The sequence below is a fragment of the Saimiri boliviensis genome, chromosome 1, assembly GCF_048565385.1.
Source record: "Saimiri boliviensis isolate mSaiBol1 chromosome 1, mSaiBol1.pri, whole genome shotgun sequence".
NCBI classification, from domain to species: Eukaryota; Metazoa; Chordata; class Mammalia; order Primates; family Cebidae; genus Saimiri; species Saimiri boliviensis.
In genome coordinates, this window is record NC_133449.1 from 261,396,278 (window position 1) to 261,409,526 (window position 13,249).

A 13,249-nucleotide genomic window follows, 5' to 3' on the forward strand; every position below is an offset into this window, starting at 1 on the left:
GAAATTGTTAAGGTTTTCTTTATCTCATACTTAGGTTTATTAATACATAATTTATTGATTTTACCATGGACAGAACTCGGTATTAGGCATTGTGAAGTGCCTATGGGTGTGAAACAGAACCTTACAAGGTAAAGAAACATAAACATCCATTAAAAACACAGATTGACAAGGGTCTAAGAGAGTCATATTTTCTAAAAGGCTATAAGAAGAAAATGGGCAGAAGAAAATCCTGAGATTGAAATACATCAGATTTTGTGAAGAGAATTATTTTGGGGCCGTGCATTAAAAAATGGCTGAAGACTTTGGCAAATGGAGAGTGAGAAAGAAAATCCAGGCAAAAATACTAAAAATAGAAGATACAAGTTATGTTTTGCAGAATGATATTACTACTTCCCAATCTTAGCCACTGCTTTCACTTTTCTATCCAATTCTTCAACCCCAATAAGTTTTCACTTTTCTATCCCAATCCCCAACCCAGATATCGCTTCTGAACTTCAGACACCTACCGTCCACTAAACATTTCTACAGGAATGTCTGTAGGCAGCAATGCTTCACATATTCTCTCGCTGTTGCTGTTGGTTCTCATTCATATTGAATAGCCTTTACTTTATAGCCTAATAGGACTGTTGTGAAAACTAAGTGACATGATGTTTATAAGGAGCCTTGCAGAGGGACCAGCAGTAGTTGGTTCCTTTCACCTTTCCTCTCCTTCAGCAGTCCCAGCCTTGATAATGGCATCACCATCAGCTAAGTCAGCCAAGCCAGAAACCTGGCTATTGTCTTTGATTCTACCCTCTTTCTAGCTTCTATATCTAATAAGTAACTATGCACAATTCATTCTACCTCCTGAATGTCTCTGCAAGTTGTCTTCATCTTTTTATTTCCATGGATATAAAACTTTCCACAGAAGGCAAACCTTCCATTCATTATTTTCAACCTGGATTGTCTCAGAAGCCCCCTAGATGGTCTCCCTGATTCTAGTCTGGTTTATTCCAGTCTATTCTACACATTTTTATGAGAGGAATCTTCTCTATGGAAAACCTGATTTATGAAACCTTCATACTTGGAACATGTCATGGTTCCACATGGCCTTAAGCATAAGTTCCTGTACTTCTCTGCATAGCTAAACTTTATGCAGCCTTCTAAACAAGTCAAGCTCTCTCCTATGCCTTGCCATTATAAATAACTCCTTCCTCTCTGTAAAATTCTATTTCCTTATTTTGTCTGACTGCTCAGATTAGAAGGAAGCAGAATCAGAAATTCCCAAATCAGAAATTCCCAAAAGCCTACCTTCTCACGGAGAAAACAGACAAAAAAACAAATAAATATATTTACTATAATAATAAATAGATAATTTTAAATATAGTATCAGAAAAGATAGATGGTCTACATATACATGATTTTATTATGCATAAGCCATATGAAAGAACTAGCTTGACAACTGCACATTCCCATTATAACAAAAAAGAAAAAGAGGGCAAAAAGGCATATAGCATGCAAAACAAATAATCTGGTGATATTAACCAAAATATGAATTCAGATTCTATATCAGCTTATCATGCAGTAGAATAATTTAATGAGTATGAGTTCAATAAATCAAGAACTCAGAGATAAAAAGATTCAACATAAGAATTAATTAAGGATGATCCAAGATGGTTGAACAGGAACAGCTCTGGATTGCAGTTCCCAGCAAAAATGCAGAGGGTGAGTGATCACTGCATTTCCAAATGAAATTTTACTGCCCACAGACCAGGAGATTCCCGGGCAAAAAAGCACCATGAGTCTCCAGTGTGGCTGTTTCAGCCAGCACAGCGAGTCTCCACACAAAAACACACAAATCTAGGCACCATTTCAACTTCCAACTGGAATGCCTGGGAGACAGAATCACCATTCAACTGAAAAAAAGGGGGCTGAAACAGGGGACCACCACCACAAAGACCAGCAATCTGAAACACTCTGGATTGAGAGTTTCACAGCAAACACAGCTGGGCCCGGGATGGTCCAGATCTGTGAGGGGAAGGGCATCCACCATTACCGGAGCAGTTCACCACTACTGAGGCAGTCCGCCATTACTGAAGCAGTCCACCATTACCAAGGCAGTCCGCCATTATCAAGGCAGTCTGCCATTACCGAGGCAGTTCGCCATTACAGAGGCAGTCCACCATAACTGAGGCAGACTGCGATTACCAAGGTAGTTCTAACTAGACCCCTGTAAACAAAACTGAAAGAAAGTTCACACAACAGCTGGGCAGAGCCCATAGCAGCTCAGCAACACCTCTACTGGAAGACTGTGACTAGGCTACCTCCTCGCTGAGCAGGGCATCTCTGAAAAAAGGCAGAAACATGATAGGAACTTACAAAGCCCAACATTTCCAGGACAGAGCACCTGGGGAAAAAAAAGGCAGTTATGAGTTCCACTGCAGCAGACTTAAATGTACCTGCCCAGCAGCTCTGAACAGAACAGTGGCACTCACAGCTCAGGACTTGAGCTCCTATAAGGGACAGACTGTCTCCTCAAGCAGCTCCCCAACCCCTGTATATACAGAGACACCTCATAAAGGAGAGCTCAGGCTGACATCTGGCGGGTATTCTTCTGCGACCAAGATAACAGAAGAAGAAACTGGCAGCAACCCTTACTGTTCTGCAGCTGTTGTAGGTGACCCCCAGGCAATCAGGTTCTGGAATGGACCTCCAGTAGTCCTACAGCAGAAGGGGCTGTTAGAAGAAAAACTAAGAAACAGAAAGAAGTAACTTCATCATCAACCAAAATGATGTCCAGAGACCCCATCTGAAAACCACCAACCACAAAGACCACAGGTAGATAAATCCACAAAGATTGGAAGAAACCAGTGCAAAAAGGATGAAAACAAAACCAGAATGCCTCTCCTCCTCCAAGGCATCACAACTCCTCACCAGCAAGGGAATAAGGCTGGATGGATAATGAGTCTGATGAATTGACAGAAACAGGCTTCAGAAGGTGGGTAATAACAAACTTCTCTGAGCTAAAAGAACATGTTCTAACAATACAAAGAAACTAAGAACCTTGAAAAAAGGTTTGACAAAATGCTAACAAGAATAAACAGCTTAGAGAGGAATATAAATGAATTGATGGATCTGAAAAACACAACACAACAACTTCGCGAAGCATACACGAGTTTCAATATCCGAATCAACCAAACAGAAGAAAGGATATCAGAGATTGAAGATCAACTCAATGAAATAAAATGAGAAGGCCAGATTAGATTTAAAAAAAAAGAGTAAAAAGAAATGAACAAAATCTCCAGGAAATATGGGATTATGTGAAAAGACATAATCTACTTTTGATAGGTATACCTGAATGTGATGGAGAGAATGAATCCGAGCTGGAAAATACTCTTCAGGATATTATCCAGGAAAACATCCCCAACCTAGCAAGGCAGGCCAATATTCAATCAAGTCCAGGAAATACAGAGAACACCACAGAGATATTCCTCAAGAAGAGCAACGCCAAGGCACATAATCATCAGATTCACCAAGGTTGAAATGAAGGAAAAAATGCCAAGGGTAGCCAGAGAAAAATGTCAGCTTATTAGATCCATATCCTTTGAATCTTCCTCACAAAGAGGCCAAGCCCTTTTTTGTCTACCACTCTTTCTCAAGACTCCCTTACCTTCTTGAGGCTTTAGGAAAGCCCTGCCAGGTTTTTGTACATCACAGTGAAATGTGAGGGCCTTAAGACTACCACAGGAACCACTTGCTTGGGTGGCCATGTTGAATATAACAGATTCTCTCTAAGGCTTGCCATTCCCATCCTACTACTTGAGAAGATTAAATATGTATGAGTGGACTTCAAAAAGTTCACAGTGAACTGGAATTAAAAATAGAAAATATAAACTGTATTTATCAACATAAAGTTCATAAAGCTCAAGAGACATTTGTTAGTGATGATACCAGCCATCTAGTCCATCCTGAAAGAACTGAGCATCCTAGGAATTTAACAGTGTCAATTCACATTAATAACTGAAAAAAATGGATGCCTTTTAAAGATATTTTTAAGATGAGAAAACAAAAAGAAGTCAGAAGGCGTTAAAGAAGGACTGCAAGGTGGATATCTAATAATTTCCCATCTAAACTCTCACAAAGTTGCCCTTGTTTGATTAGAGGAATGAGTAGGAGCATTATCACAGTAGAGAAGGACTCTCTGATAAAACTTTCCTGGGCATTTTTCTGCTAAAAGTTTGGCTGTCTCAAAACACTCTCATAAGAAGATGTTATTATTCTTTGACCCTTCAGAAAATTAACAAGCAGAATGCCTTGAGCATCCCAAAAAAACCATTTCCATGACGTTTGCTCTTGACTAGGCCAGTTTTGCTTTGGCTGGCCCACTCCCACCTCTTGGTAGCCATTACTTTGATTGTACTTTGTCTTCAGGACCATAATGGTAAATCCATTTTTCATCTCTTATGTACATTTCTTTTTTTAAAAAATGCTTCAGGATCTGATCCTACATGTTTAAAATTTTTATTGAAAGCTCTGCGCTTGTCTACAGCTGACCTGGGCACAATAGTTTTGGCAACCATTGAGTGGGAAGTTTGCTCATCTTTAATTTTTCAGATTGTGTAAACTGAACTAATTGAGATTTCAACAGTGTTGGCTATTGCTTGTACTGTTAATCATTACTCCTCTTCAATTAGGGCATGAACAAGGCAAATTTTTTCCTCACAAATTCATGTAGATGGTCTACTGCTAGGAGTTTTCTCTTCAAAATGCTTTCTTCCCTTCCTGCAATGAATTATGACTCTGAAAACTGCTGACTGCCTTGCATTATTGTCCCCATAAATTTTTCCTAAGGCATCAGTGATTTCGCTATTCTTCCATCCAAGCTTTACCATAAATTTGACGTTTGGTCTTACATTTACTTTAGAAGAATTCAAGTTGATCTGATTAGGTACTCTTTTCAAACTGATGTCTTATCCTTCTTTGTGCCTCAAACTAGATTTTATTCAGCTATGTATTGGTAAGTTATTATGAATTTATTTTTGTGCAAAAAAAAACTGAAAGCCATGTATTTTTTTCATAATACACATTTTCCATTAACTTATTGAAGAGCCTCTTATGAGTTTCTGTCAAACTTCTCTTGTCAAACTATTTTTCCAAGATTTTCCCCAAAGTGGTAGAATCTTAGACCTGCACTAAGGAATCCACCAAGTCTGTGTTTTAGTTACCACATGTCCAACATTCCCCATTCTCCCAGCTGCTCAAAATCTTTTCTTCTTTTGAGAAGGAAAATGGCTATTTTATGTATTCTTTATCATTTTATGGTCAATGTTACAAATTCTATGATTCTGAATCCTAAACTATTTGGCTCTTGATATTTTAGTTCAAGCATTAAGAACTCAAGAATTCTTTTTCTCTCTCAAAAGCCTAGCCCTTGACATTAAAAACCTTAGCCTTCACCGGGCGCAGTGGCTCAAGCCTGTAATCCCAGCACTTTGGGAGGCTGAGGCGGGTGGATCACGAGGTCAAGAGATTGAGACCGTCCTGGTCAACATGGTAAAACCCCGTCTCTACTAAAAATACAAAAAATTAGCTGGGCATGGTGGCACGTGCCTGTAATCCCAGCTACTCAGGAGGCTGAGGCAGGAGAATTGCCTGAACCCAGGAGGCGGAGGTTGCGGTGAGCCGAGATCGCGCCATTGCACTTCAGCCTGGGTAACAAGAGCAAAACTCCGTCTCAAAAAAAAAAAAAAAAAACCTTAGCCTTCAAATCTATGATTTTGCTAGATTTATAAAAGTATACTTACAAGCTCAAAAGACAAAATTTTACTCTTTTTCTCTCTCGATTCTTTCCAGGCTGAGGCTGTAAATATAGAAAGCCCATGATTCCGCTTCAGTTATGAGAGAAATAATAGAGATTTAAAAATATAAAAAGACATACAAAAATTAATATGAAAATATTAATCCAGGCCAGGCCTGGTGGCTCACTCCTGTAATCCCAGCACTTTGGGAGGCCGAGGTGGGCAGATCATGAGGTCAGGAGATCTAGACCATCCTGGCCAACACAGTGAAACCCTGTCTCTACTAAAAATACAAAAGAATAGTTGGGTGTGGTGGCATGCATCTGTAATCCCAGCTACTCGGGAGGCTGAGGCAGGAGAATCACTTGAACCCAGGAGGCGGAGACTTCAGTGAGCTGAGATTGTTCCACTGCACTCCAATCTGGCAACAGAGTGAGACTTCATCTCAATATCTGTCTGTCTATCTATCTATCTATCTATCTCCAATACGTAAATAATTTATCCAATACATAAATATAGAGCCCTGGTGTAAAGAAACATAAGCAAAGATGAGACAATGAGAACTGGATTCATTTAATATATAAAACTGAGACTAAACAACAAGGGGAATAATTATTGTGTTTTTCTGTGTTGCTTAAGTGTTTATATGCTAAAGATGTAATAGCTATTTTGAAGTAACGAAATCTTGAAATTGCAATTTTTAGCAGACAGTCCAGGAAGCCTTACCTGATTACCATCTCTATCATGACTCATAATTAAGGTTAGGCAGCCTCCTATATGTACCCACTGCAACCTGCATGCACACCATCATAGCCCTCATCACACTATATTATGTTTGCTTTCTATTTCCTCCACAGTATGCAAATTCAGGACAGTGACATGGTCTTTGTGTCCTCAATACTTCATACCATGTCAGGCACATTATAAATATTTAATAGATGTGCTCAATGAACACATGAATGCTTGAAATAATAAATGAATAGATAATTAACATTTATTGAACTCTTACTATGCTCTGGACATTGTCCTGAGTGTTTTGTGTGTGTTAACTTCTAATTCTCACAACCCCAATAATTTGTAAATTATTCCCCCCATTTTATAGATGAGAAAACATAGGCACAGAGAGGAAAAGCATGATTATGTAAATGAATAAATGAGTGTTTCTATTTGGCTTGAGCATAAATTTTTTGAAATAAAGCTGGGAAGGTAGGTTTGGTCCATATTAAACAGGGCTTGTGTGCCTTGCTAAAAAATATAGACTTACTCCTAGTAAATATTGTCAGTATCCCACATTTGATCTATAGAATGTTAATAGGTGTTGCATATGAAAAGGGAGTTCCATCTTTCAATTCAAAAACTTTGAGTGTAACAGTGTTAAAGAGAAATTCTCAGAGCTTTTCAAATTATAAAGAGCATTGTGATTTTTCGAGAAGCTGAAATAGTATGCAATTCTCCCCTAAAATACTTTGCCAAGAAATTCACAGACTTAGCATTAAGCAGAACACACTAACAGATTGATTCAGTGGGAAAACAGTAAAAATTATTAAGCAGGAAAGTAAATGTTATTTATAGAAATTATTTCTAGCTGTGATATATTAAATTCATTACATATCGACTAGATTTTCAGACTAGACTATATTCAAGTGTTAGCTCTACTATTGATTGGCTATGTAACCAACATCAAGAATTTAATCTCTTTTCTTGTAAGTAAAATAAAAATAATAGTATTTACTTCATATGCTTACTGTGAGAATTAAATAAACCATCCATATAAATTGATGAGCACACAGCCCAGCCTATACTAAATATTTGATTCATGTCTGCTATAATTATTTTGTAGTTGACCAAGTGGCATGTAGTAAAGACATATAAATAGAAAAATTGTAGTTGAAATTGTAAGATAAGCAAAAAGATTGCATAAACATGTCACAAAACAACATATTTAAATAACCAGTAAAAAGATAAAGATAACTGGGAATCCAAAGGATAAAATTAAAACCATAAAAAACCACCTCATGCAAATGGTGAAAAAAATTAAATTAACAAGTATTGGCAGTAGAACTTCACAACCTGCCATACGTTGCTGGTAGGAGTATAAATTATTAATATCATTTTGGAAACTATTTGGTAATATCTGCTAAAGTGAAACATAAATGCACACACATTTATGACTTAGAAACTCTATTACTAGGTGTGCACCAAGAGAAATATGCACAAACATGGAGCAAAAATAAGAATATTCAAAGCAGCATTATTCATTTATTGGATATAATTCAAATGTCTATCAAGAGTAAAATGGATAAGTTATGATATGAATTAACTACTGCTACAAACAAGGTAGACGAATGTCACAAACATAAAACTGAGCAAAAGGAATCAGGCACAAAATGGTACATGTTTTAAAACTTTATGTATAAAGTATAAAATATGCAAATCTAATCTATAGCAATAATAATAAAATTGGCATTTGCATTTGGGGATGGAATAATGACTGAAATGAAAGTATGAAGGAGGCTTTTGGGTGTTGCTAGAGTTCTATTTCTAGACATGGGCAGTGATTATATGAGTGTGCTCACTTTTTACGAATAATTGACCTGTATGCTTAATGATTTGTGTACATATGTGTGAATATTATACTCCAGCATAAAAGTTTACTTAAAATGGAAGAAAATACTAGGCCTGATTGTGTCTGATCTTGGAAGCTAAGCAGGGTTGGGCCTGGTTAGTACTTGGATGGGAAAATGCCTGGGAATCCCGGGTGTTATAGGCTTTAAAATAAATAAATAAATAATTTTTTAAAAAAGAAAATACTAGGCTATAATCAGGGCTACTTAGGAAACTGAGTTAATGTAGAGGAATTGACATGAGAAAATATCAAATATGGACCCCAATTTTCGGCCTGTGGGAACAAGAGGATACTGCAAAGTTAGAGACTATTGCAATAGGCTCCAAACTGATTTTTCAAATATCCATTGCTACCCAGCTGACACAGTACTGCTAATATTCCTGAATCATTTTAAATCACCACCTCAAAACCTTTCATTGTTTCTAGAAAATGCAACTGTTTCTAAACCTGAAGAATGAAGTCTAATTTCTTTGGCTTTACATCCAGATTCTCTCAATTTTGCTGTTCTTCCCCCTCCCTGGACCTTCCACTTCAACTCTAAATGATGCTTATTTATATGTGCTGTCTCCAGAGCATGGCACATCTGCCCTGACTCCAAGTCCTTGTCCATGGTATGCCCATGGCTTAGAAAGCCATCATCTCCCTAATAAGTCTCACCTTCCCTTCCAGGAGCACATTAGTCTTCCTTCACAGCACCATCCTAATTGCCAAAGATGACAGAATTATTTCACTTTCCTAACTAGGTAATCATTGTTTTTACCACTAAGTAATACTTAGCAAAAAACTGTTTTACTGGTCTTTAATTTCCTTTCTTTTCTTCCACTTTCCCTCCCTCTCTACCTCCCTCTCCCCTTTCTACCTTCCTTCCTTTCTTCTTCTCCATCCTTTTTTATTTCTCCATAGTCTTGCTAGCATATTTACGTACTTATTCCATATACTCACTGAGAGTGTCAGTTCTTAACATGATATTTTATATTTCTCTGGGCCTGGCATATAGGAGATCCTCAAAAAATGTTTATTAGTAACCATTTGCCTAAAGTCAAAGACATAGACACATTGAAGAGCAAAACACACACAAGAACATAGATTTGCGTGTTTCTAACCCTGAGCGAGTTCAATTAAATCACTAGACCAAACTTTTCAAATCTGTAATTATATCATTAAAATTTTTTGAGGTACCATGGAAACAACACAGAAAGAAAGAAAAAAGAAAAAAAAATTTTTTAGGATATGTCATTAATATGTATATTTTTACTAAAGAATTATATAAATGTATTATTCAAAAATGTGCATTAAAATATGCAAATATAAAAATTGACTTTTTAAAAAATAGTGTATATGAAACAAACAGAATTTTTATCTTCTTCATAGTAGTGGCTACATTTAAAAACAAAGTTTATTGATAAATTCATATGTTACAAAAGCTTCTTGAAATTTTCTGACATGCTTTGATGAGCTTCGGTATTCATCTTATGATGTGGCTTCTGAGAAGACTGCAGAAGTAGAAATATTCATTCTGTCTTTTGCTAGTTTTTTCCTTATATTTGCATTATTGGCATTATCTTTGATCTGCATTTTCTTTCTGGAATCATTTTAAGCCACTTGTTCACTTGTAAGAGTAAGCTAATGGTACAGTAAACAGACTTATTCTTTCTTCAGTATCCCATGCCCCTCACAGATAACCGTTACCAGTGTCAGTCCATTTATGAAATACATGATATCAATCTAAATATGAAATAACAGGCAAAGCCACTGTCAATCTGTACATGATATACTGGCAAATCCTAATTTGTCTTCTACTTTTATATGAAAAATAAATACAAAAACCTCTAAAACTTTCATTGTACACCTGTGTTTTGTTACACCTTGTACCTGTGTTTTCTTACACACTTCACTTTAAAAGCAGGCATACTATTTTCTTCATAGGAAGAGGATTTCATCCATTCTTCCAATCATTCTAGATTATCTTACACTGTAGAAGTTCTGAAGAGTGGGGGCATAGCTAATTCTTACTGGTAGACACCAAATTAATGCCACTAACCATCACCCATAGCAGTAGCCTTTGTATTTGCTATTATTTCTTACTACCTTTCCTTATTACTCAGTCTCTATCCATGTTAGTTAAAGTTACAATTTGGTTAGTGGAAATTATTCTGGAAATTTGTATGAAAGAATTGTTCTATATACTTTAACGGTAAATGTCATTGTGTCTAAAGAAACATTGTGCCAACTCTTAACCTGATGGTTAATTTTGTTTCTGTGTTACTTGTGCTTTACCTCTGTCTTTAAGTATAAAATCATTCTATCGTTTTTCCCCTGTAATTGGAAGTTTCAGCATGACGGTCAATTGATTGGCTACCAGAAACCATGTGATGTAGGTTATTCTGGGCACCGAAAACATATGCTAACATAAATCAGAAGCAGGGTGGCTGGCATGAAAGAGCAGGGGGCAGAGTAGTCAAGGACTCGGCTGTATTTGCATCCCAGTCCTGTCTCTTAGTAACTATGTGTTCCAGGACAAATTACTTTCAGCTTCAATGTTCATGTTTATAATAATATCTACTTCTCAGGGTTGCCATGAAAATTATATAAGATAATGTTTGTAAAGTGCCTGACATCTACCAGATGCCTAATAAATGGTAGTTGTTAGTGCTGTTATTATTATTTCTATTATTCAACTCCCTACAGGGAGGAGTGTTACCTTGCTTTTTCACTTAGTTTACTTAATGTAGCTATGTACTGTATCATCTACTTTTTCCTTCTGTGCAAATAGGCTGGTTTTATAGAATAGGAATTTGCACTAAAATTAAATGGGTATTTTTATCGAAACACCCTGCAGGTTCATTTTTGCAGGGAGCAGAGAAATCCATATCCCTGACTCGAGGTGGAAGGAGTGAGTATGCAGCAGCTTTGGCATGGGAGAAAGGGAGCTCTGGTCTGGAGGAGAAGACATTTTCTAAGTGGTTAGAATCAGTGAAGGAAAATCCTGTGGTGGTTGACTTTGAGGTAAGAATAAAAATTATTCCAGGTAAGAGACCTAAAGTGTTCTCTAGCAGCTCAAATTGCACATCACACAATTTATTTTCCATTTTCATTTCAGACAATAAAGGAAATGTCTTTCTTTAGCATTCATGCACAATGTACCTTTTTTTATTATTATACTTTAAGTTCCGGGGTACATATGCAGAATGTACAGGTTTGCTACATAGGTATACACATGCCATGATGGTTTGCTGCACCTATCAACCCGTTATCTACATTAGGTATTTCTCCTAATGCTATCCCACCTCTTGCCCCCCACCTGCAACAGGCCCCAATGTCTGATGTTCCCCTCTCTGTGTCCATGGGTTCTCATTATTCAACTCCCACTTATGAGCAAGAACATGCGATGTTTCATTTTTTGATCTTGTATTAGTTTGCTGAGAATGATGGTTTCCAGTTTCATTCATGTCCCTGCAAAGGACATGAACTCATCATTTTTATGGCTGTGTAGTATTCCATGGTGTATATGTGCCACATTTTCTTTACCCAGTCTATCCTTGAGGGCATTGAGGTTGGTTCCAAGTCTTTGCTATTTTGAACAGAGCTGCAATACACATACATGTGCATGTGTCTTTATGGTAGAATGATTTACAATCCTTCTATAAATAGAAGTATATACTCAATAATCAGATTGCTAGGTCAAATGCTATTTCTAGTTCTAGATCCTTGAGGAATTGCCACACTGTCTTCCACAATGGTTGAATTAATTTACACTCCCTCCAACAGTGTAAAAGAGTTCCTAATTCTCCACATCTTCTCTAGCATCTCTTGTTTCTTGACTTTTTAATGATCACCATTCTAACTGGTATGAGATTGGATCTCATTGTGGTTTTGATTCGCATTTCTCTAATGACTAGTAATGATGAGCTTCTTTTCGTACATTTATTGGCTGCATAAATGTCTTCTTTTGAGAAGTGTCTGTTCATATCCTTTGCTTGCTTTTTCATAGGGTTATTTGTTTTTGTTTTGTAAATTTGTTTAAGTTCTTTGTAGATTCTGGATATTAGCCCTTAGTTAGATAGATAGATGGCAAAAATTTTCTCCTGTTCTGTAGGTGGCGTGTTCACACTGATGATAGCTTCTTTTGCTGTGCAGAAGCTCTTTAGTTTAATTAGATTCCATTTGTCTATTTTGGCTTTTGTTGCCACTGCTTTTGGTGTTTCAGTCATGAAGTCTTTGTCCTGAATGGTATTGCTTAGGTTTTCTTCTACAGTTTTTATGGTTGTAGGTCTTACATTTAAGTCTTGAGTTCATTTTTTATAAGGGGTAAGGAAGGGATCCAGTTTCAGCTTTCTGCATATGGCTAGCCAGTTTTCCCAACACCATTGATTAAATAAGGAATCCTTTCTCCATTGCTTGTTGTCAGGTTTGTCAAGGATCAGATGGTTGTAGATGTGTGGTAGTATTTCTGAGGCTTCTGTTCTGTTACATTGGTCTGTATACCTGATGTGGTACCAGTACCATGCTGCTTTGGTTACTGTAGGCTTGTTTGAAGTCATGTAGTGTGATGCCTCCAGTTTTGTTCTTTTTGCTTAGAATTGTCTTGGCTATGTGGGCTCCTTTTTCATTCAATATAAAATTTAAAGTAGTTTTTTTTCTAATTCTATGAAGAAAGTCAATGGTAGGTTGATGGGAATAACATTGAATCTATAAATTACTTTGGGCAGTATGGCCATTTTCACAATATCGATTCTTCCTAACCATGAGCATGGAATGTTTTTCCATTTGTTTGCATCCTCTTATTTCCTTGAGCAGTGGTTTATAGTTCTCCTTGAAGAGGTTCTTCACATCCCTTATAAGTTGT

The 13,249-nt window shown here is 36.9% G+C and overlaps 1 protein-coding gene across 3 annotated transcripts in view; it reads left to right on the forward strand.

The window, feature by feature from the left end:
• The window catches only part of C6 (complement C6), a 70,002-nt gene that overhangs the window by 37,450 nt on the left and 19,303 nt on the right, over positions 1–13,249 (forward strand). For all 3 annotated transcript variants that reach the window (XM_074386281.1, XM_003925895.3, XM_010336648.2), the window contains one exon: positions 11,243–11,409. In XM_074386281.1, the coding sequence (XP_074242382.1) occupies positions 11,243–11,409 (167 nt within the window). The remainder of the gene's footprint in view (positions 1–11,242; positions 11,410–13,249) is intronic.